Below are 25,525 nucleotides of genomic sequence, written 5' to 3'. Positions count from 1 at the left end.
TGTCACAGAGATCACATTTAAATCTCTATTCCGAAATTCTAAAGAGATTCTGACCTCTTAATTCTAATGTTACCCTTTGTCCTGCTTTTATCAGCTTCATTTGGATTTGTGTTCTGAGTCAAAACAGATCTAAATGTGTGAAAAAAGAAAAATGAGGAAAGATTACCAGGTAAGCACCCAGACATGTGACAGACTTTCCAGCTACAGCCCATGTTATTTATGACAAACTCTTGTTCTTTTAAACAGCCAGGCAGGTAATTCACATATAGATTAACTGGATCTAACTGAAAAAAATACATATTGAAAAACTGCAGCTTCTCAAATATAGTTATCAATCAAAATTGATTCTTTCCCAAGATGAAAACTGATGTTTAACCAATATTTTAAAATCAATTGAGTTGAAGTAGTTAGTTCTCTATCTATCATGATCTGCTCTGAGAGTAATATCAAAGTCACTGTTTATGGAACAAATCAAAATGCATTATGAAATTGGAGGATGAAATTTTAAGAAGAAATGACTTCAAAGATTACAGTTCCTAATAAAGCTTTGGTAATGATATTTTTGAGAAAAAAAATCCTTCTGAAACGAAATAATAAATGCAAAACTCCTTTTGCATGACTGCAAGAAGAATTAGACCAGTGTTTAGGCTGTTTATGCTAATAACATTAATTAATTTTCTAATTATTTTTCTCTATCAAAACAGCAGGTCAAAGAGACCAGGTCCAAATTTTCATCTGATGAAAATGACCAAATATATTGAAATCAATACTCAAATGCTTACATAATTCACCAGAAATATTAAACCATTTTAGAGCTACTTCTCTCTCTTTCGAAACCCAGTAAGACTTTTTGGCGATGCACACAAGCTACTTTTATTTCTTTGATAATTTTGCAAAGTGAAAACAGTTATGCTTCTGTGCTTATAATCTTGTCACATTTTTGCTTCCCTTCCCCCTCTCCCTAGCAGGGATCATGCCCTTCAAGGGGAGGCACAGAATGATCTCATGACAAGAAGATATCAAGGACTTATGAGAGAAAACCAGCCTCCCAGCATATGTTCTGCATCTAAATCTGAGCTGACATCCATATCTTAACTGATTCAATTCTTCCAAATTGATCTATCTACTCCTCAAGTGCAGTATTAGCTGAATCCATTAACCATGGCAAAATTTATAAATTGGTTGTGATCCTCACCTGGAGAATGTGGTCATGGAGAGGACAGAAGAAATTAAACAAGGCTATTTCTTCAAAGATATTTTTCAAATTAGTATTTAAAAATGAAGACACTAATTACTTTACATGAAATTTTTATAATTTCTTACTATCCAATTTTCAGAATTATATTAATACTACTTGGAAACCAGAAATTTAGGCAGAGGCAGACTAATGCTAAGAAGTTTTTAAAACTAAGATCTGAAAAGCATTTTCCATTTGAATGTCCAATTGCAAAAATAATAAAGCCAAGAAATAGCTGAATATGAATCAAAATTAAGTCATCCAAATAAAATGTCTTATTTGTCCCAGAAATAATCTATTCACATAGCAAAAAATCTATATGTAAGAGAAAGAAAGTTTAGCAGATCACAGGATGCCTTGCAAGAGGTATCTTCACTAGCTTTCTTTCTGCTTGCCCCAAAATGTGTTTCATTTTTTTTTTCCCCTTTCTCTTTCACTATTAAATATATTATTTCAAATCATCTGCCTCTTCACATTTCTCTCTTACTCTATAACTATGCTTTCTCCTACATAAAATACAAGAGAGAGTGAAATACGCCAGTTCATGCTAGCAATTTGATATTGCTTGGTGTCTAAAACGTGTAATCTGGGGAATACAGCTATCTATATAAAAAATAAATATTTTTATATAGAACGATTAGATACAAGAAAGATTAGACAAAAATAACTGATGGATGATAAACTTTCATGAAGTTTTTTTTGGGATTTTTTTTGTTTTTAATTTTTTTATTTTTCTTCATTTTGGGCTCATTTTATTTATTTGATTAAAAGATATCTACAATTTAATCAGAAAATAAGAGAGTTGCAAAATTCATTTTATCACTACCTAGGTAACTTTTACTAGGCTTAGTATGTATGAATGAAATAACAATGGTGCAATTCAAAGGTCAGGGGAAATTCAAAATCTACAGAAGGATCATACTGCCATTTCTGTTTTTTTGCAAACATAAACTACTTCAAATTGCAGCAGCATGAGAATATAAATGTACCATTGGAAGGAGAGTTTCTCTAAATTTCTTTTAATGAGCTGCCATTAATGCTGAAGAAAATAAATATCTTGTATTTTAGAAAGAGGTCTAGAGTTCTGTCTAGAGTTCGTGGGCGTTTCCTTTGGGAAACTGAAATCAAGTTTAATCCTTGCCTTAATATTATATTCCATCGTTATTGTATGAAGCATTTGTGCATTTTCAAGCCAGTCGCTTCCTTGAGGCACCAAGGAAACCTCAGGACACAATCTTTGGTGCAAGTTTTTTTCCTCTGGTCTGTCACTTGCAATATCAGTACACTTTCCAATTACTTCCAACTCCAGTCTGCTGTAAGCATGAAACAAGTGCTTAAGTAATACTGACCTTTGAAATAATTCCTTTTTTTTCTCAGGGCATGTTTGTTTCTCCTTCTAGAGGACAACTATTAGCAATTTAATAAACCAGAACTATTGGCTGGGAAAACAATTACAACAAAATTTCCATCTCACCACTCAAAATGTACTATATTGCCTGTAATATATAATTACAGTAAAAGGGTTATACTGGAAGGGTGTAAGAGTGTAATTTAAGTGCCAGTAGCAGGATTATTGTTGTCTAGAAGCTGAGCTCTTACCAAGTTGAGTGGTTGAACTAGCAGTTAGGGCCTTTCCCTTAAAATATTTAATTAAGTGCAACATATAGCTTGGAATGACATGGATTATTTCACTGACTTGGAACTAATGCATAAGTCTAAGGAGTTCACTAGTATATTTGATAATACAACCTCTATAAATTCCCAAAGTGGAGTGAATAATTTTCTCATAAACACGTTAGATGGGCTGTCATGTTTTATGATAAATCCTTTCCTTAGGATTTTTCCTCCTGAGAAGTTGACAGGCCTCAGGAACAAAATGTAAACAATGGTTATCTGCTGCCATGGAATGCAACAGGAGGATCTGTGATTGGTCTCAGAGTTGTTTCTAGTTAATGGCCAATCACAGTCAGCTGGCTTGGACTCTCTGTCCGAGACAGAAGCCTTTGTTATCATTCCTTCCTATTCTATTCTTAGCTAGCCTTCTGATGAAACCTTTTCTTCTATTATTTTAGTATAGTTTTAATGTAATATATATAATAAAATAATAAATCAAGCCTTCTGAAACATGGAGTCAGATCTTCATCTCTTCTCTCATCCCAGAACCCCTGTGAACACTGTCACACTACGCCTGATATACAGCATCAAATCTGGGCTGAACAGGAACTAGCAGCAGAAATGTCCAGACCACATGACAAGTGTCACCTGTTTTAACATCATTCAGGGTTTCCACTGCTAGAACTCAAGGTACTTTAGGAGGGGGCACCTCTCTCCCACTTTAAGCCTCTCCGAGACATCTTTCCAATAAAACTTCACGTTTAGATGAAAATGTCTGCCTTTTCATTTAGGAGAACTGTGCCATTGAAACTTCCTTCACTTACTTTCTCCTTCATCTCAGATTTCTTCCTCCCTCACAGCCACCAGCCCCTGTTCCCCCATCCGCTTCCACACTCCATGCTTAATAAACCATAATTATTTTCCCCCTTCCTGTCCATGACTGCCTTTTTCAATTCAATTATTTGTTTTTTCTGGTCCAGGAACTTTTCCCCTAGGAGACCTTCCTCCTCTGCCTCCCCTTGGTTCCAGCAACAGCATCACAGCAGCAAGAAAAGTTCCCAGCTCCACTAAGCAAAAGCTGTACACCATAAACATTGGGTATTGCTAAATACAGAAATGATCTCAATCTGAGCTGATTTATTTTTCACACATCTTGATATGGATGGCATTGTTTTATTCTTTCGAAGTCATCTGCCAACTGCCTTTTGCCAAATGAGTTATTTCCCTGACATTAACAGGTGATAGCTCTTCTGTATCCCTCTTCTGCAAGACAAATGCAAAGTACAGGAGAGTAGTAAAGAAAAGTATCTAGAAGCATCATTGTTATCTAGAAAATTATTTCCTGTGCATTAGATATCTGCCATGAAAAGATTTTTTCCCACCTGTTTTCTGGTGATAGGGCTAAGATTTTTCTCAGTAAGAATCAAAAGGAAAAATGTTACCAAACCAATGAAAACCTGCTCTTCTCCACAAAGCATAGTTCTTTCCAAATCTAGACCTTCCTTCAGTGGCTGTACGGAGCTACAGCCTGTGGTGTGGTATAACTTAGGTATCATCTGAGAATTGCTTCTTGCAAATCCTGCTTCAATTCTGAATTCCTGATTTCCATTTTTCACTTCTCAATCCCTCAAATCAATGCATTGGCCCTGAGTTAGGCCGAGCGCCATGGGAGAGTGTTGGAATGCTTGCAAAGCAATGCCAGGACACGACGCTGTGCATGTCAGAGCATTTATTTACCAGGAGCGTGCTGCCACATACTCGAGGATGAGGACACCCCACTGCTGCCAAGGCATACACTTGCCAGCAATACATCTCCCCAGCTGAAAAGCATTGCTGCTGTCTCTTTCTAGGCCCTGATTTAACACACTTGGCACAGCTGGCCCAGCAGCAGACCTGCCAGTTGGTTGCCTGTCACAAGATCTGAAGCAGAAGCAGAAATGCTTGGCTGCACAGTCAGATTTGCTGGCCCTGTGGCAGGGAAGTGAGAGGTGAGGGCCAAAGATTAGTGCCATGCTGAAAACATAGAGCTGCACAATCACTGTCACTGAGAAGAAATCAAAACTGCTTCTCTTTTTGCAAGTTTATTTGTGAATGAAGTAACTCCTGAAGACTTTAAACTATGGAGTTTGTGAAAAACTTGAGAAAAGAAATCTGCCTGCAAATTTTTTTTCCTTCCATGGACAAAACTAAGACACCTATGTGTCAAGAGGGTCTGAAGCTTGAAAAGTGTCAGGTGATCACATAAAATGGGTTTGTAGCTTCAAGTGGTAGGTCACGGATAAATCCCTGATTTCTATAAAGCTGGAAAATGAGCTGAAGCAGCTGAGCTGAAAGCTCAGGGTGCTTTCATAACAATCTGAGAAAATTTGGAGGCCTGTAATTATATTTTGGCTTCTGACTTTTTTCTTCCTATCTGTAGCAATTGTGGAGTACTTTTTCCTCTGGATCTCAGAAATGTTCCCGACATAGGAAAAAACCCATTTCTGTTTCAGAATAAAGACATTTGGCTTCAATTTAAGGAAAAGACATGCTCAGCTTATTCAAATGAACAAACTTATGGAAAAAACCTCAGGGTTTAATCCTTGATTAAAAAAACCTTGGAAGTACAGTTTTATTTTTGTATAAGAGGAAAAAAAATATGCTGATATTTTAAGGCATCTGTATATTACCAACACTTTCACTCTCAGCCCCCTCCTTACTGCAACCCTCTCAAAAACCCTTTTGAAATAGTGTAAAGAACTAAGATTGCTGACGGATGAATACCAGCAATTTTATAAGATGCTGCATAACTGCTGAATTTGAAAAAATATAAACAAATTGCTGTTTTCCTACAGAGCTCCTGTATAAAATGTCTATAGATATGCTCTACATGTTGGCTAAAGCCATAAAATAATAACAAAAAATTGATGTTAAAAATTTAAGCACATTAAGCTTTGTAATGGGTAAAAGTGTCTACCCAAAAAACCCAGTCTGAATCACATATACTGGAATTCAAAAGACACAGCATTTCAGAGTACTTACACTCTGAAACTTCTGACTAGCTCAAAGAATTTCTGAAGGCATGTACCTTGTTTAGACAAAACAAATGTGGCTTTTCCATGAAAGAGGAGTGTTACAGTGGATGGTTCAAGAACAAGATGCATTGTGTTTGCACTTGATTAAAATTCAATCATTTTCTTTCCAATCATATACAGCGAAGCATGTCTTCATTTACTACATAGCTCCATTTTGTTTTACAAAAACACAGATTCAAGTTCTGTTCTGAATATAGAGACACAGCATGCTTAATATCTGTCACCATATTGTTTTGTATTTTGCTGTTTACATTTTCACTGTGGACCTTAAAGAGCTGTAAAGAAAAGGAGCATTAGTGCTGCAATTTTGCAGAAGCTCAGGGTCAGGCAGCCACAGCACCTGGGTCTGCACACAAAGCGTCCTGTCTTTGTCTGTGCACTGCTTCCTGCCATCATGCAATGGCACTGAGATATCTCAGTATGACAGGCTGTCCTAAGTGACTCTACATCCATCATTAATATTCATCCAGCCATTTTATAATGTATGTGTACTTTAAGCTTATATCTGCTGATATTCTTATCAAGCAATGGTGCTTATGAACTATACAGCAATTGGAGTGGTTGTTTAAAGGCCAATCTATTCAAAACCACAGACAGATAGAATAATGATTTGGGCTATCTTGCATGAAAGACAGCAAACCTAGCAGTTAATATCCTACTAAACAACACAGAGGAGAATAATCTGAAAAGAATTTTATAATTGTATATAATACCATTTCTTTCCTCAGCTTCTGCTGCATGAACAGTGGATAATAATGAAAACTACAAACCAGAAGGTTCATGTGGGAATAAAGGTAAATTGAAGTCTATAATTATGAAGGTGTAAACTTCACAGAGCAACAGCACACAGATTAGAACTCCTAATATATGGGAACCCGTCCACAAAGTTGTACCTTGAAAACCACCATAATAGCTGAATTCTCAGTTTTGAATATATTGCAGCTTCTTCCTGAGCTTTAGCTTTATTGCAAGCCTTGCAGTGTGTTTCCATTAAGCAAAATGACATACTACAAACCCTTTATATCTAAAAAACCTGTTTACATTTGTTATTAATAACATTAAGAAATGTTACTCAGGCCTAAGAAAGCCTTTTTAATATTTCAGCATATTTGTCTCATGAAACATCTATTTTATGTTTTCTTTATGGTTTTAGCATTTCAAACAGTGCTTCTATGTGAGTAGTTCTAGAAATATATTTTGGGTCTGAGATTAGGAGCCAGAAAAGCCAAACCAACTGTATTGTGCCTTTCTAAGTAACTGAGGTTTATAATTAATTAAAACTTATTATTAATGCCATGTAATTAAAAGGTTGACCCAGTGCAACATACACTGACAGAAAATTTTATGGTTTTGAGGCTATTCTCTGTAGTTATCCCTTTTAAAATAGACAGAAATACAAAGTTGTGCTATTCACAGTAATTACATGAAACATTTCACAATAATGTAGTCCAATAATTGAAAGTTTACCATTCATTCAAACAATTTCAGCTGCAGATTTGACACCATTAAAACTATGGTTCACACAGGTAACTGGAGGATTGGCATTGAATGGAATAAAAGAAATTATTTACTTAATTTTGTACCTGTAAAGTAGAATTGACTTGCCTTCCTGTCCTCCCTGCAAGATGCTGAGTGAAAGGCTGAGCGCAGATTTCCACTTTTTGCTCTTGCTCAAGCGCATTTGGATGACATGCAGATGTTGATAGGGATTATATTCAATCTCTAAACAGGATTCTTTCCTAACTAACAGAAATTTTGCTCTTTATTAATTACAAATTCAAAAAAATCATAGCATAATAAAATGTTTGGGGTTGGAAAGGACCTTAAAGATCATCTAGTTCAAAACCTCTGCCACAGGCACAGGTACCTTCCTCTAGAGCAGGCTGCTCAAAGAAAATTAAAAGATCACAAACCATTTTGAAGTAATAGCATGGACTTCTATAACTAAATTGGAAATAGTGCATTTTTCCATGCTCATAATTTCTGCCATATTATTGTTTTTTTATATCACTAGCTATTGTCTGTCTAGATCACTAGCTTCCATTACAAATTATACCATTTACAAACTGGGATACTAAAATTGCACTGGAGAAGTTAAAAGTCATGTTGAAAATCCAGAAGAGACTGGAGATTAATCATACACTATGTATTGAGGAAGAGTTTTTCCTTTGCACAGAAGCAAGGACAAAAATGGAATCAAACAGTGCAAAAATATAGCCAAGAATTTATAATATTGATCTATTCCACAAATGTATGCAGAAATCCATAATGATTCAGATGGTCAGATGCAGTATCTTCTAAGAATGCAGTGTAAAGATTTTCTCTTTGTTCCCTTAAAAGCATAAGCTAGCCAGAAAAAAGACTGGTTTGAGATTATTTTCCCAGACAGGCAGGACAAATTCACTTACCAATACCAAATCACAGCATATTCTCTTTTATATATTAGTTACTTCAACTAGGTTGTGCTTGTCCTTTGATTATTTGCTATATCTTCAAAGAACTTAAGGGGATGGAAGTATTTATTCAGAATTCCATCTGCCAGTTCCCCTATAAATATGAGAATCTTTACTTGAAAAAAAAATTAGTAAATACATTACATAATAAAAAATAGCTTCTATAAAAGTCAGAGCCACAGTCTTTTCTCAAGAGTTCATCCCAATTTTCATTAATCTTTCCCCATTAATGTATAAGAATTCAATTTTGTCCCAATGAATTTCCATTATCTAAATAGTTTTGGTCTAAAAAGACAAATGACTTATTATACTACAAGTGAATAATTTGCTTCTTTTCTTAACCAGATATATCACTAATTCTACCTTTCATAAGCAGTAACTCCTCCCTCCTTCTATTTTAAGTCATAGTATACATTTGCCTAAGTAATGAAAATGAAATTACCTTCCTTCCACATTTATTATTACACATCTTCATATCAAAATGCAATTTAGGACAAGGTTAAGTAGAATAAATATAGCCTCTCATTGCTTTCCTCATTTTGTCTATTGCTGTTCTACTGATTTCAACTGACAGGAGCATTGAGCTGGCTGGGAAGCAAGGTAAATGCAGAAGGTACTCTGAATATATTATCATCATCTTTATTTAGCTGCACCATCAAACCATATAGAAAGAAATTACAGCAATTTGGGAATTTTGATAGGCTGAGACCTCACTTGTAGTACAATATTCATTGACCCCGAAATACATAATGTGAAGTAACCTCGAAATGCACAAAAATATGGGCAACAAAATATCAAATTCACATAAGGAGGCTTCACATTTAAATTATGCAAAAAACCAAGATATTTTGAACATACATTAGGGCAGGATATGGTCCTTTGAATGTTATTCTCAATGCTCGTACCAGCAGCAACCGTCATCTGCAAAAGGGGGCAACAGAGATTCTGCTGAATGGAACAGAATTTTGTACAGCACTACAGTTTATTTAAATTATACCATACTGACAGATGAACGTGATCATTCAAACAAGCTAATCCAAGAGAACACTGATGCGGCTCAACTGAAATTCACATCATGAAATTGAAGGTATTGTTACATCTCCTGGCTCATGAGGTACTGAGAACAAGCAAGTGGTAGATAGATCACTTTGGTGTTCTGCACTGTGTTCACAGAAATGGTCTCTCAAGCACTGGACAGCCCAACACCCAGGGAGAAATAAACCCAGCTCCATGGCTGACTTCTACCTGAGGTCTCTACACAAACCAAGAATTTTACCTGTTTGTGAGGTTTAAAGAAATTAGGACCTTCTCCCCCATATTAAATGTCTTATGGAAAAACATCAACATAAACAAACCTATTGAATTATTAGGTACAATTTACTTCTTAAATTGATAATTTTTTCATGCTCAGACTTCCTTCTTGCATCAAAAAATCATAAGGGTACAAAAATAGCAGGAAAGAAGCTATCTGCCTTTAAAAAATTTGGAAGTCCCTTCAGCTTCTGAAGAATGTATTTCAGCATTGAATGCTATTTTTCGTCCTTTTTATTACTTTCAGATTTATTTCTGCAGAGCCCAATAAACAGTAATTTTCTTTAGACAGACATTGATTAGTAGGCAATCTGACCAGGCAGTATTTCTTCAGATTTCAAAATTTACTTACTGGAAGAAATTAACAGCAGTCATTTTTGAAAATTCTGGATGTAAAGACCCAGTATTTCTAGATTAAACCTTTTAACAATTTCTTTCCACTGCTGAGAGCATATGTAACAATACATACAATGTTCATGCTAATTATAGTTGAGCTTAATCATTTCTCAAAGTAAATATTGACCTAAGATTTTTTTCTGTGATTATTTACTAACTCAATAGAGTAAACCTGGTATTTAAAGCAGGCAAAAATACAGCATAAAATACCTGGATTCAAGCATTTTTAACATATGGAAAACACAACTTCCTGCAAGATGTGTTTTACAATGAATTTGCTACTATAATTTGAGGAAGTTAAGCCTGACTGGGTATTACAGCTTACTTTTGCAGTAAACAAAAATGCACACATTATCAATATATGTAACAACAGCCACAGGTAGGTCTTCATGTCCATCTATCTTCAAATCACATATTTGCAGTGATCCTCACATTTTTATTTGTAACAGTTTTAAATACTGGATATACTTTTAAACTTTCAGTCTTTTAAAGGCAAATTATGTAGTCATATAAAAAAAAAATCTTGAATTTTAAGAAAAACTCCCTGTATGCTGACAAGTTCTTAACTTGTTTCTGTCAGATTTCCCTTTAGATTTACAGCCTTAAATATTTGAAAACATTTTTATAATGCTATTCTCTTTACTTAAAAGGTATTTCACTTCATACAGAGCAGCTACTTTGGAAAAGATAATTTCCATGCAAAGCAACTTGATGTTAATTCATGTATCATGTTCAGATGTATATATACCAGCACTGTTCCAGAATTTTTTAAGGAAAACACAATACATATTATTTCAGCATGGCACTGTTTTAAATGAACAATATTTCAGCACAAGTAAACACACACATAATAAATTTTACCCATTCAGTCTCGTGCATCTTTATTTAATCATGGTTCAGTGGTTCATAAATTACACCTCTGTGTGTATGTGTGTATATATATCTATACACACACATGCAGCTACTAAAAATGTTGAAACAAATGCTTTTGGAATAATTTTTTTTCACATTTTAATTTGCATATGTCTGATATATGATTTTTCTGAAAATTTTGCAGGTATGTTTAAAAGGGTAGATCTACTGTATACTTTTGACTGCTGCATCTGAGCTCTATTAACTAATTTATTCTTGCTGTTCACTGTTAACAGCAATATTCTCTGAGTAACTTTATCATAATTTTTCAAAATTGTAAACAATTTTCCCCCTCTTTCCCCTTGTAAAACTGAGGAAGACCCACAAAAGACAGTGACAAAAAGTATAAAATTAATTCTGTTGAATTCAATTCTAGCAGCTGATGGGGTTTAAGTCCAGTATTTTGACCCTTGGGAAACTTAACATAGTTGGGAATGAGTGACCCCTGATACTTCGGTACTATAAGGCTATTTCCTTATAGCCATAGCCATTTCCTATCCAAAATGCCAAGTGTAAGAAAAGTAATAAAAATATTCAATTAAAAATATCAAATGGGTGCATGGATTCTAAAATTGTTTTTCTTCAAACAATGTATGTTGAGGCAAATGCATCACATTGTCATGAGGATGTTACTGGTAGTCATTGCAGGTACAAAAAAATTTATTAAAGAGTTTTTGCATTGTAAGTAGTGCAGCAATTCCCATTCATGCATGTTGATGAAATATTTATTCTATTCAGGAATGCATCTAATGGTACAGAATCAGCTTAGTATTTCGTACCTTAGTAACTACAACATATTTGAATTAATATTTGTGACACTTCCTATTACAGTTTGGGCTTTCTCCTTTGGAAAATGTTTAACAGAGGAGAAAATTAAAGTTTAGCAGAGGAGAAAACAGGGTTAAAAGAGAGAGAAAATTCTGAATATTAATCTCTAGAACATGCATATATTCTTGCTTGGGATGAGCACTTTGGCTACTATTTGCTGTAAACCACATGCAGGGGGAGAGATCCTCCAGCTGCATCCTACTGATAGACTTAGAACTATGTTTCCAGTCTCCTTTTCATCTTTGTTTTGGATTTCCACATAGAAGAGCCTTTTCTGAGGCTGTGACACTTCTGAAAGCATTTTCAGAAAATACATTACCTATGAAATGCCCTCTTTCTAGGTCATACTCAGCCAAGCTACACCTCCTGGAGTTCCCAAGACTACATGAGACAATAATCACAAATCATGGCACACATATGCAGCAAACTGACCTGCCTTTCACAGCCAGATGGAAATAGTGACAAAGGATTTATGAGACTATAATTTCAAGTTTCTGTGGAAGCAATAAAATTAAATGGAGTTTTACCTAATTCTCTAAATTACCTATAAGGATTAGGTCAAAATTCATTAATCCCAACACTGGTATTCCTAACCTTCAAACATGAAGCAACTGCATTTTCAACTAGTTACTTACACTGGACTTACAAGCAATCTTGCTATCCAGGTCATGAGAAAGAACATATTTTCCTAAGCACCAACATCACAAAAATCCAAACCTCCTTAGCTAGTCCCCAGTCAAAGCTCTGGTAAAGCAGGAAATCCTGCACCCAGTTATAATATGAGCAGTACAACTCTAATTTCAAGGCCACATCCAAAATAAGGACAAGGAACATAGAAGAAAGTCAGATTTTATAAAAAATGGTATGGAAAGTTGCTGGAAAAAAATCAAAGATACTCACTGAACAAACTGAATTTGTTAAAACATTGAATAAACCAGGGCAGAACCTTTCCCAGTTTTTTTTGATTCTATGATGAAGATTTCAGACAGGTGAAACCTACTTACTAGAAAATGATGACAATCCTGCTCTCAGAAATAAAAAAAAAACCAAAATCTCCCTTTGAGCAATATTTGTACAGATGTATGCACACACACTACGCATAAATATTATATGTTTGATGATGAGAGTCTCCAGGCCAAAACAAAAAAAAAAAAGTATCAAGAAGTAACAAAAACCACTTATAAGGAATCTATATCAACAGAGCTCCCTGGTATTTCTGTTGAGCTGTACACACTTCATCCATGGGAGCACTTCTGAGCTACTGGGAACTTCCTATCACTGCACAGTGAAACCTACATGCAAAACCTGCAAGGATCTATTCCTTAAAACCTAATATGTAGAGAGACAGACCTTGCAGTCTGCATAGTAGTCTTGCCACAGTATTGTTACATGACAGAACAAGGTAAGCTAATACCTTATTAAGTGAGCATTTTAAAGAGAAAAGATTCAAAAATATTTATTTACCTGTATCAAACTATCTGAACTTTCTAATTATTCTTTGATTAATCCCTTTAAAAATATTTCAATAAAATCACCACAGTTAAAATAAAATCTTACATTTACATTATAAAATACCTACAATATTCTTGTAGGAGATGCTTATTACAATGAATGAAGATTCAGAACAGTGATCACAGAAGCAGAGTTTGAGTTCATATATCCATTAAAACACCTTGAGATCGAGCCTTTCTGCTTTACCAAGGCACAGAAATAATTCAGGCATGCATTGCATCATTAAAAATTTACTTAATAAAAAGACTCTAAAAACGAACTGTCTGAATTGTTCCTATTCAAGAAAGAAAAAAATATTACCATTCCTTTCCTTCCTAATTGTCAGAATTTCTTCCATGTAAAGTCTTCTCAGACAAGAAGTTTGTTATTTGTTTTTTGGTTTTACTTTTATTGCAAGTACAGAAAACAGAGAACATGCTCATTTCACAGAAGCACAGAATCATCAAGGTTAGAAGACACCTTCAAGATCATCTAGTCTGGCCATCAAGAACTTGTCACCACCACACACACCCCTCAGCCACATCCTCAAATGCCAAAGCCAGACACCTCTTCTTGAGAGCCTCCCCAGACAGCGACTCCACCACCTTCCTGGGCATCTCATTCCAATGCCTAACCACTCTTTCAGTGAAAATTAATTACTAATTTCTAATTCTACTAATATCTAATCTGGACCTCCTCAGGAGTGGCAACTTTAGGTCATTTCCTCACATCCTTTCACTTGAGACATGGCACAAGAATTGTATCCCACCTGGCTATAACCTCCCTTCAAATAGCTAAGCTAAACAACTACAGCTCCTTCATTGGACTTGAGGTTCAGATTCTTTGCCAGCTTTATCGTCCTTCTTTGAAAATGCTCCAGCACCTCATTGCCCTTTTTTGAAATTCCATATTGTATAAAAGTATGAAACTGTAAGAGCATTGCACAAATATGGAATCCAAGACACATTTTTTGGGTTACTCTGGACAGTGTTATAGTGATTGGTTTCCAAAGTAGGTCTGTGGAAACCATGCTGACTACTCTTTTGTTCTGTCTAATGAACTCTCTGATATTTATGTTCCAGGTTCAATTCCAACTCATTTTATTGATGATGGGCATGGAAAAGGAGAAGGGAGGAGAGGTGGGGAGTGAAAGAGAAAAATAAAAGAAAAAATAAACTCATAACCAAAGACACCTACAGTGTTTTCCTGCACTCCCTGAAATCCTGCTGCTATAATGAACCAGCTACCAGAACTGTCCCCAGGCTACAGCACTAATCTCTCTTCTCCAGGCTGTGAGGAAGGAAGAGACAGCAGTTCACACACATGTACACAGTGCCCTGCAAAAAGACAAGTATGGTTTAGGAAAGTGTGTTAAGACTGATGCTAAACTGTGCACATGGTGCTTGGAGAAGAGACCTGCTGAGAGATCCAGGTCAGATGGAACTCAAGCACATCTGAGGAGTCCATACAGGTCTCAGAAATCTCACAGATCTTGTGGAAGAGAGAAATCTCACAAGGATCACAGGGACTATCAGAGTTTTGTTAAAGACAAAACTAAGAAACACATTCAAAACACAGTGAATCATACTTGCTTGAATTTAAAATCTTTGTGTCCTATAGTCTCGTTCTCACTGTATGACTACAGCAGACAGCAAAGCCAAAGCCATGCATAAATAATTCTCTACAGCCTCATACAACTTTGATTGCCCCATAAAGGCCAGGTGACACTTATTCAAAATCTGTTCCTCTTTCACTCCTCAAATTTCTGCATAGGAAAAAAAAATAAAACAAGACAGTGAATTACTTATTTTGCAGTAATGCATATTTCCCTCAGTTCCCTCATTTTCCTGAAGGTATGTGCCAGCACATCCAGTTTCCTCCAGAGGGCCAGTTTTCCCTCTGATCACCTGGAAGCAGGGTAAGGAGAAGGAAATGTGCCCTTGGGTGAGTGCAGAATGCAATGCAGCCCCTGGGCACCATTCTATTCTGCCTGGCCTCTAGAACATAAGTATTTTGTATGACTAGGAGCAAACAAAAAGGAGCAACTGGTACCTCATTTAAAACTATAACCTCATCCTACAAGCCCAGGAAATACAGCTAACACTGCTAACACAATTTTTTCATAGTCTGTCCCCTCAAGAGAAAATATGTGTACAGATACATTGATGTCTGGAAGCATTTTGGTTGAACTGTTCTTAGCTTGATTTTTTCTTTTAAGTGTTTATCCTTCTAGATAAGATGCTGCTTAAAAAATAAAGCTTGCCCTTGAAGATATGAACGGGGCAGGCATAGATAGTGGTAATTCCTTGGGGATTTAATGCTACTCTTTTGGATCAGCTTCTAAGCAATCCCTCTCACTGTACAGCACTTTTAAGGTCCTGAACAGGTCAGGGCTATCACATAAAATCCTGCTGACTTAAAGAAATTATTATTTAAAATAATCTATATTATAAATTCCCACTAGCTTTGCTAGGCACTTTGCAAGTGTAGCTCTGAGAATATTTCTTTTATGAACAAACCGAGATACATGTGCAATGCTTCCAAGAACTCTGCTGCTTTTGCTTCATTTACTTTTTCATGTAAGTATAGAAGCCTAACACAGATTTCAGGTACAGTATTTTTCTTTGCATTTAAACATCTCCTTCCCAGTTTTTTGATATACCAAGAGGCGCCCCAATACCAAACAAACATACAGTGCGCAATGATACATTCAGAATTTACACACAGTTTCAAGAATTGAGTGTGATTATGATGCTGCCAAGCAGCATAAAGCACAAATTAACAAGATTTTGGTCTTTTTCCTGGTTGTTCATAATGTTTTGGGCAACAGCCAGATGTCAGAAATCAGTTCAGCTTCACATTAACACCATTTGAAAAATGAGCAGTGGCAGATGCAGGCAGTGAAACTACACCATGGAAAGACAGACCTAAGGTGGAGGATATCAGTGGAGATGAGTGGAAGCATTTACAGACAAAATAAACAAGAAGCTGTAGGTGAGGAAGAGCCTGAACCAGAAGCCTCTTTGTTTATTGCCTCCTGAAAGAATCTGAAAATTAGAGTATCTATGGGATTGAAAACTATTATTTGCATTAGACATTAGATATAGTTTCACCTTTTTGTATTGCAACAGGGCAGGGAAATCATCCCTGCCCTGGATCCCTGTCCATCCTGGATTCCTTTAAATAATTTAAATTTGGTGCATTAAAAAAAAAAAAAAGCTTTTTGACCTGGTGCCTCTGAGGAGGGGTCCTGAGCAAAGGATGCCCTGTGATTTTATGCTCTCACAGTCCAAGAGGAGTAGTCTGGGGGCTGTGGGTTCCTGCCTTGCCTCTGAGTTTCTATCCCCAGGCACTGAACCTGCACACAGAGCTACCTCCTCTGAATGTATTCCCCAACACTATTTTAGGATGAAATGCACATAAAACTGGTTATTCCACTCCAGTAAATAGTTCAAATGTAGATTTCTACATTTGACCACTTGCTTAAGTTCAAGAGGTAGAAAAACCAGTCTTTCCACAAAAACTTCCATGAGAAACCGTATTAAGAAGAATAATTAGAAAATGAAATGAAATTCTAATTTTAAAGAAAATATGTAAATTAAACATAAAACTTAGCAAGCGAAGAAAGCACACAGGACTATTTGTATTTATGTATTAAACCAGCATGTTCATCCACAAAAACTTTTTTAAACTGTTACTTTGGACACTGGTTTAAAACTCAACACTGAACTGATTGAAAGCCTGAATTTAAAATGCTCCAAGAGGAAAATAAGGTTTGTTAACTATTTGTTTTGTTTATTTTCTCCATATCCAACATTTCCTTCACGTACTTGAAGCATAAATCGGAACAAATTTCCTCACAGAGTATGTTGATCTCTTTAGTGAATCTAGATCTCTTTAATGAAAATAAACAGAAATTGATGTTGAAAATCTGATTAAGATAATGACAAATGTGCTTGAAGTTGTGTATACCAGACAACTTGAGGAAAATGAGACAGCTGGGTTCATCCATGTCTCCTGTCTTCTTTGCTATACTGCAGCAGGGACCAAGGAGTGGTCCAGGAAAGAAAGGGTTTCCTGACACCTATTATCATGCTTCTTTATACACAGATATTTTAAATAGCCAAGAACACTATCTTCAAGTGTAACAATAATTACCATGCCCATATAAAGTGAGACAACAGCACAGCTTAAAACACTAAATTCAGGAGCACAGACTTCACTGACTACAATGAAAAGAATGTAGTAAAAAGAGAAATACTACTCTGGCAACAATTATTCAAACAGCCAAAGAATTAATATCAAAACATCACTGGAAAGATATTGCCTATATTTTTCCTGCCTCACCGCTATAATAACATGAAAGACTCCAGATACGGACAAAAGCAACCTTTTTGAGTACATTGAACTGCAAATACAGACAAATGCATATATAAAAAACATAGGATCTCCTTTCCAAAACAGAGGTATTTTGTTGATTAGTGTAAAAAATCCAAATTTAAACAATGAGGATCTGACAACACTATTAATACAATTTTATATTTTTTAAAAAAAATAGAATTGTTTAACATTATCTGGGGCCTTAAAAACACAGCTTTCTAATGTTTATTTCTTAAAAATCCAAATTTCACATCTTATCATCACTGAAAATTCAGCAAGTGTAACAACCGTGTGATTACACCTGTACATTGTGTCTGTCCTTCAAGTATTACTTTTATAATCTGTAAAGTGTTCATAAAACATAGTGAGAAAGGGAGAATATAGATATGAGCTAGTAGGGCCCAGAAGAATCCCCATAAAGCACATAGCCAGCCATCAGGATGTAATGAAGACCTAGGGAAATTTGCTGTACTAAACCAAAGCTAACAGTTGAGAAAGGGCAGATCAAAGAACCCTGATCAGGTAAAAGACCAGACCTACAGAGAAGAAACTCAAAGAGCACAGATTAATAAATAACTACCTGCTTATGACAGGGAATCTGTACAAAAAAAGATGAAATTGAATGACTTGCACACCTAATTTAAATGTAATTCAGAGTACTTGAAACTAAGAGCTCAAGATTCCTGACCCTTGAGGGAGAAAAACAGGTTGCTTCAAAGGCAACTCAATATCTGAGTGGATTAACTAAAATTAAATGGTTTGAAGGTAGCATTGCCCTGTCTCAACCAAAAAACCACCAGCCTTGCTTCCTAAGAAACGACAAGTACAGACAAGGCATTTTGTTATTTAATTGCATCTTTTCTTGGCAAAACAGAACACTTTGCTTCGAAAAAGTTGTTTCCTCACCAATGCAGCATCATCCCTGCTCACTGGCCAGCACGGGGAAGGAAAACTTCAGCAGGTGCTAAATACAGTGGACTTTCTGGTGTGTGCTGAAGATCATAGACCCATCTTATGGCTTGGGTTGGAAGGAACTTCAAATTCCTTCTAGTTTCAACACCTTCCACTGGACCATGCTGCTCAGAACTCCATCTAATCTAGCCTTCAACACTTCCAGGAAGGAGGCATCTACAAATTGTCTGTGCAATCTGTTCAAGTGCCTCACCAACCTCACAATAAAGAATTTATTCCTAACATCCAATCTAAATCTACTCTGTTTGAAGCCATTCCCCCTTGTTTTTTCCTGAATGTGCTCTTGTAAAGTCTCTCTCCCATCCTTCCTTTAGGCTCCTTTCTGGTACTGGAAGGTCACAACTAGGCCATCCCAAAGCCTTCTCTTCTCCAGCCTGAACAATCCCAATTCTTTCAGCCTTTCTGCATAGGAGAGGTGCTGCACCCCCCAAGCATCTTGCTGGCCTCCTCCAAACTCACTCCAACAAGTCAACATCCTTCCTGTGCTGTAGACCCACCACATCTCTGACAGAGGGAGGCTTAGCTGAGTTTCCATCTCAAAATAAAAATGAGTTGCTAACTATTCATAAAGGACACATTCAGATACCAAGAGAATGTCTAGACCCTCTCCAAAGCACCAGTGACAGCAATATTTTCCTTAGAGTGTATAAGGAGTATGCTATAGTTTTTAACTACAGCAAATTTATTCCAATCTTGGGAACCCTCAACCACCCCCCATCCCCGCAACTCCTCTCAATAATAAATCCTTCCACCATGATTTTCAGTATTGCAGATGCAAATGAAATTAAAAAGCCAATTTTAATGTAACCTGCAATATTGCAATTGCACAGAAAGCACAAAAGAAATTATGTCTCATAGGTATTAAGGAAATGCAAAAAGCAGTTACAATTGCAAATATGCAGATGACAGTAAGCTCACTAAAAGAGATATTGTAGAATGACTGCCAGCTACCACCCTCTGGAAAACAGAAAGCAATTCAAACTCAACAACTTGAAATGATTCAATGTTTTTATTTCATTTTGATCTAAACTAGGTTGCATCAGCTTGCACATACCAGCAGTTAACAGTGTGCTTAAAGAGTCAACCCACAGGAATATCTTAAAAGGAGTATCTTACAAGCAGTGAAAACAGCTCTTGAACTTGGTAAGGGGAAGGAGGAAGGGAAACAGAGACAATTCTCTTCCAGTTTGTTTGCAATGGATGCACAGCTGCCAAGCCCACATCTTGGGAAACCCATAACATGATGTTCCCAAAAGTAGAAAGCCAGAGTGCCAAAGGGACAGTCACATTCTGAATTTGAATATGCAAATGCAAGTGTTTCCCTGGCACGTTGCCTCCAATTGTGAGAAAATATAACCAGGGGTGACAGTTCTCCATAGGCCTGAAGACCTGACTTCTGAAACTAATCCTACTGGTATGAACAGGAACGGCGCAGTGCAATGAAGTATCTCTTGTAACTAAAAACTATCTCGAGTTAGCAGTTACTTCACTGATTCTAAGGTGTATTTCTCTAATCATCATTTTTATAGATATCAAAGTGGTGTTTTGTTAGGATGTGCTGTGAATTTTTCCTTCCTGCCTGCCTTCCTTCCTGCTCCCATGTAACTTCAAAGTATGATTAATTCCTGACTTTTTTTCATTTATTTGTTGCTTTCATTTTTGTTCATGAGTGTTCATGACATTAATTAAAATGGGATTACAATTTTTTGAGTTGAAACATTGCTTAAAATTGTAGCAGTATTCACAGGAAATTAGCTCGGGAAGGGTTGGTTACCAAAACGATGACATTTAGTCAACACTTTATATTTCAACTTAATGTTACAATGGAATAAGTTGCATTCTGAACACACACTATATTATTTTTCACCATGTGTGAAACTAACACTCCCAGACAAAAATGCCTTGGCTTCTGTACTTGTGTGCATCCAAGGAACACTGGCACAAGACATGGTTAATAACACATGAGTCAGAAGGGCAGTAGTTTTTATCATTAACACGACATTAGTTGTAGAACAAAGACACATCATTATATCAATACATGCATTCCTTTGATAGTCTCAGCTCTGTCATGTAACCATACTTAACAGAAGAATTGTCCTTTTTAGCTCAGAATCCCACTCTTTTTGTCAACAGTTCATTCTCTTTTGATGCAATTTTCACAGCTTTATTGTTTTACTCATTCATCAGTCTCAAATAAAATGCTGGGTTTAATGATAAGCATCTATAAGAAAAAAGAAATCCAATACATTTTGCAACCCTATGTGATACTGAGTAGTTCATGAGTTTATAGTGAGAGAAATGCCCCAGTGCTTCTACAGTAATAAGACAGGAATTTGAAAATTTTAAGGAATCATATAGATCTCATGTCAATTTGTTTTGCAAACATATTCTGTTTCAACCATCATCTCAGTAAAACTGAAAAGAGAACATTTTAAATGCAAATTTGCTTAAGTGAGTTTATGTCGTTACAGAGTTTCTTCAGTTCCACAGAATCATAAAACTATGTCATAGTTTGGGTTTGCTGTTCAAGAGTTTCCATGCCTTTGAAATCCTGCTAGAAACTATTGAATTTTTATTAAAAAAAAAAATTATATGCATGACATTCCAGCGCAAGTTTAGTTATCACTCAAGCATTAAAGCTGTCTGTGTCCTGTCCCCCACTGTGACCCTGAAAGATCATCTCTCTTTTATTTCTGTCTTAATTACTAAAAAAAATTCCACTACAAGACTACAAGTCAAGATTTAAAGGATAAAGCCTCCACACCATGTCCTACAAACCCACAGCTGTGATCCCACAAGCTAGATAACCCTTTAGGCTGTGACAAGGTCAGAGTGGAATGGTTTTCTTTTTCCACTTTTGTATCACGCTGTCAAACAAACAGATCAATTATTCACTGCCACTGTAACAGTGACTCCAAGGTGATCAGATATTGCAATGATGGGCTGGTATGGCCTCAGAAAAAATGAAACCTTCTGCTTATCACTTTCCTGAGGGATTAAAATGAACCCTTTTCTCTTTTCCAGTTTTTCTAAGATTCATCAATTTCTCTTTACATTTGAACTTCCCAATAGAATTTTGCCAAAATGGTAAAATACTGAAAGAGTGCAACTGGTGCCTTTATCAAAAATCTCACTCTCATGAAAGCCTGGTTGGGTCTGTTACTCCAGTGATTTTATGGTTGTAAGTTTCAAAGACTGAATGTCAATTAATAGATGTGGGCTTCTCTGTAGCCATCTATTTTTAATTCCATCAGAGAGGCTTAGTGTTAAACATGTGATGGAAGAAATGTTAGTCAGAGGAAAGCAGATGGGATAGCTAATTTTTCTTTCACAGTGTTTACACAATGATGAAATTTTTTTAACTCTCAGAGCAGAAAAACAAGAATACCCCACTCACACATAGCAGTATTCCTCAGCAGGCTTTAGACAGGAAAATGCTAAGTTCTGATCTGCTTTTATCATTAGGTAGCCTGGCAATAGAATGTACCAGTAAAGGTATGAGTCTACAGTCCATGCCAACAGTCCTCAAGCTTCAGGGGCTGCTCAGGTGTCCAGGCTGAACACACCTCAGTGTGTTCATCTGGAGCCTCCTTCACCCTCAGTGCATGTGCCAACTGCACACAGAACAAAAAGTACATTTTATAACCTATTCCTTATCTATATAGAAGCAGGCAAAGATTAGGAGTTAAAAAGAAGCCCCACAGAGACTGCACCAACCAGACACAGAAGTGGAACAAAATATGCCAGCCATGAGAATGGCTGTGCTGTGCCACAGAAGACCCCTGAATTTATCCTGGATTACTTGGCTGCAGAAGGGAAAGCAGCATAGCTGCACCACTGGTGAATGATGCCTACAAAGAGGGAGCACTCACTAACCCAGGAATGACCACAGAATAACCTGATTTTGGAAACAGCAGGGATTTCTACATTGCTCTGTGCCATGCTATGCTGAAGTGCTAGCTTCCCTGAGACTGCAGTCAGCTGTATAAATTTATGTCGCTCCAACAGAGAAGATGAAATTATTCACATCTCATAACAGTTGTTTCTAAGATCTTGGATGACTCAATTGACTCTTATTACAACCTTCAAAGTTAAAAAAAAAATCTGAAACTTGCATTTTAAAAAATGTAGACAGAGATTCTTAAGTAAAGCTTGTTAAAAAGATGTAATTTCAATAATAATATCAATAATTCACAATAAACATGGTGCAAATTAATGTTCTGTTTGCATATAATGATGCAGATAAGAAATAATCCCTACAACTGAAGAAGAATGTAAGAATCTACTGCTCTGAGGCAGTTCTGCTGAATTTTAAGTGATATCTAACACAAACACTAAACCCTTGCATGCTGAGGAGAATAAAACCATGCCACACACATGAGAAAGCCTCTCTAGAAGTCCTAAATTCAAAAGGCAGCTAAGACAATCAAACTCATTCAAAGTCTGTGATCTGAGTACTTGATCTTCAGTAAAGAAGATGCAGATTGCAACTCCTCAAAGCCATGTTGCTTATGGCTGAAGAATTCTCTTCAAATTTGTCTGCTGTGTCAACAGAAGTGCAAAATAATGGAAAAACATGAATGAACCTCACTCATTTTTCACTATCAAGATGAGCAGAAGCAGGTTTATCTGTTCTGGAGAAGTGAAACAAGAAACTCTAAACTAACACCAAGAATATTATTAATTAATTCATTAATTAAGAGGGCTCCTGCCTCACATATTTACTTATTTGCAATCATGTAAGTCACAAACAAACTGCAGCTTTTACTTCTTGATTAGTATCATTTCAGGTTACTTATAAATGCTTTCTGAACCCTGACTTCCAGTTTTAGGGCCACATAAACCACAAGAGATGTCCTTAAAATCTTTCAGTGGTTGGGCATCATTTTAAGTTAATTCCAGATAGGTTAAATTTTTTTTCTCTCTCCAAAATTTCCAAAATAGAGCTTTGTGAAATATCCAAGATATCCTGGTGATGAAAAGAATCACTTTTGCTCAACACATTATTGACATCACATAGATATAGAATACGTATATACAGTGCTGCTGCTTTCAGGAAAAGCTGTTAACAAACACCTTCCAAACGGTTGATTTCATTGTCTTTTAGTGCTCAAGATTATTCAACAGATAAATATCTTGTCAGAACAATTAGCACTACTGTCAACTGACCTCATTATTTTCAAGAGAGGAAAAAATACAGTTTTGTCACCCCAAGAACTGTAATCAATATATACATTCTGTGGAGTTAATACAGAATCATTAATAGACCTCCAAAAGTACCAAAGCATGTGGTGGTGATAAAACAAAAACCATGTTACATTTGGATCTGATAATTTCCCAAACACACAAGGATACTTTGCTGTACTTGGTGCACCAGGATTCTAAAACCACACTTAGAAGAAAGGGCTGGTTTAAAACAACTAAATCATTTCCTTAAAAGTGGAATACTCATACTAATACTGCTACTAGTAATAAAAAATTCAATTAGCCTCTTGTGATATTCAGGAATTTGTATGTGTATTTCTTTCCATGTCACTTCCCGACATCATATTAAAAAAACTTGCATGAAAAATCTACTTACACTTTGAAAGGGGAATGAAGTGTCAGATCTTCACCTGCTCATGTTCTATTATGGTTTTGAATACTTAAATCTTTCATTGTTCTTTATCTTCTGAATGACATGCTGCTGTCACTGCTGTCTAACAGGATCTTGTCTTTCCTAAATTAATTTTGAGTATTGAGATTTTAGAGTATAAACTATAGTTCTAGAAACAAGAGATATCCACTGTTGTCAAACTTAATTGTGTAAAATGCCTTAAAAACCTGGAAGTTCCAAGCATTTTTCCAAGTACAGTAAGCATTATATGTCTTACATAGTATTGTAGGCAATAAATACTCACTTCTGTGTTTCCACCTCTGTTCCATCCTTCCCTTTTTTGCCAAGTTTGTACAACATGCACTCTTTGTAGTCAGGATTACATTCCCACCTTGCCTGGAACAGTGGGACTTCATGCTTAATTAGTATTATCACCAATACTGAAGGGTGTATACGTTACAGAGAGCCCCAAACAGTCCCAATGTTAACTAGAGGTGCAATATTTCTGAAGAGAATAAGCATAGGTCACAACGAGGAAAGTATGAAAATATTCTTTGTAAATATTATAGTTAGTTCAAGGCCTTTACATGAGGTATAACCTTATAATAAAACCTTAAACATTAAAGCCAGCAGGGAGGGATTAAGAGGAATCCTGCAGATTAGGGATCTGTAAAATCATGAGGCTGAAGCAGAGCAGAAGGCGGCATTTCTGGGGTAATTACTGCTGGGCAGCCCCCACCACAGAGAGCTTCACTTCTGTGTTTCTGAAGGAGTTAAACAACTGCAATGTTGGATATTGAGTTTGGACACATGGAAAAAGAGGAAATGTCTTTTGCATAGGTGTTCAGCTTGGAGATAATTGTTTCAGACACTGAAAATTAAAATGTATTGAACTGCAGCCTTTACATAGTTAGGGTAAGCTGAAGATATAGACTGGATGGTTTCATGTTACTTCATAGCACAAACCACAATTTTAACAAAATTAAAAAGTCTGAAAAACCAAACATTGTGAGAGGCAATGGTTCTGGGAGTGTTTCTCATCAAGTACATGAATAAAAATATCCACTTCATTACATATCTTACATCTCTACTATATCCATCATAGCCTGCATCTTCTCTGGGCTCACATAAAGCTCAGAGGAACTCAATCTAAAATAAAAAGTCATAAACAACGTAAAAATAAAGCTTGCATTCTACTTTACTTTATAAATTAAAGCTAAAATATTATGTTCAGAATTTCTCTGCACCAGATTTATCTGCA

The 25,525-nt window shown here is 36.1% G+C and overlaps 1 protein-coding gene across 12 annotated transcripts in view; it reads right to left on the bottom strand.

Moving 5' to 3' along the window:
• PPFIA2 (PTPRF interacting protein alpha 2) overlaps positions 1-25,525 on the bottom strand; it is a 288,488-nt gene that overhangs the window by 130,720 nt on the left and 132,243 nt on the right. For 6 of the 12 annotated variants that reach the window (XM_058805647.1, XM_058805650.1, XM_058805646.1 and 3 more), the window contains one exon: positions 9,237-9,299. The exons of the other annotated variants lie outside the window; for them this stretch is intronic. In XM_058805647.1, the coding sequence (XP_058661630.1) occupies positions 9,237-9,299 (63 nt within the window). The remainder of the gene's footprint in view (positions 1-9,236; positions 9,300-25,525) is intronic. 12 annotated transcript variants of the gene reach the window in all.

The sequence above is a fragment of the Ammospiza caudacuta genome, chromosome 5 (assembly GCF_027887145.1).
Source record: "Ammospiza caudacuta isolate bAmmCau1 chromosome 5, bAmmCau1.pri, whole genome shotgun sequence".
NCBI lineage: Eukaryota > Metazoa > Chordata > Aves > Passeriformes > Passerellidae > Ammospiza > Ammospiza caudacuta.
Note: the sequence above shows the minus strand (reverse complement) of the source record. Positions and strands in the feature narration are given on the sequence as shown.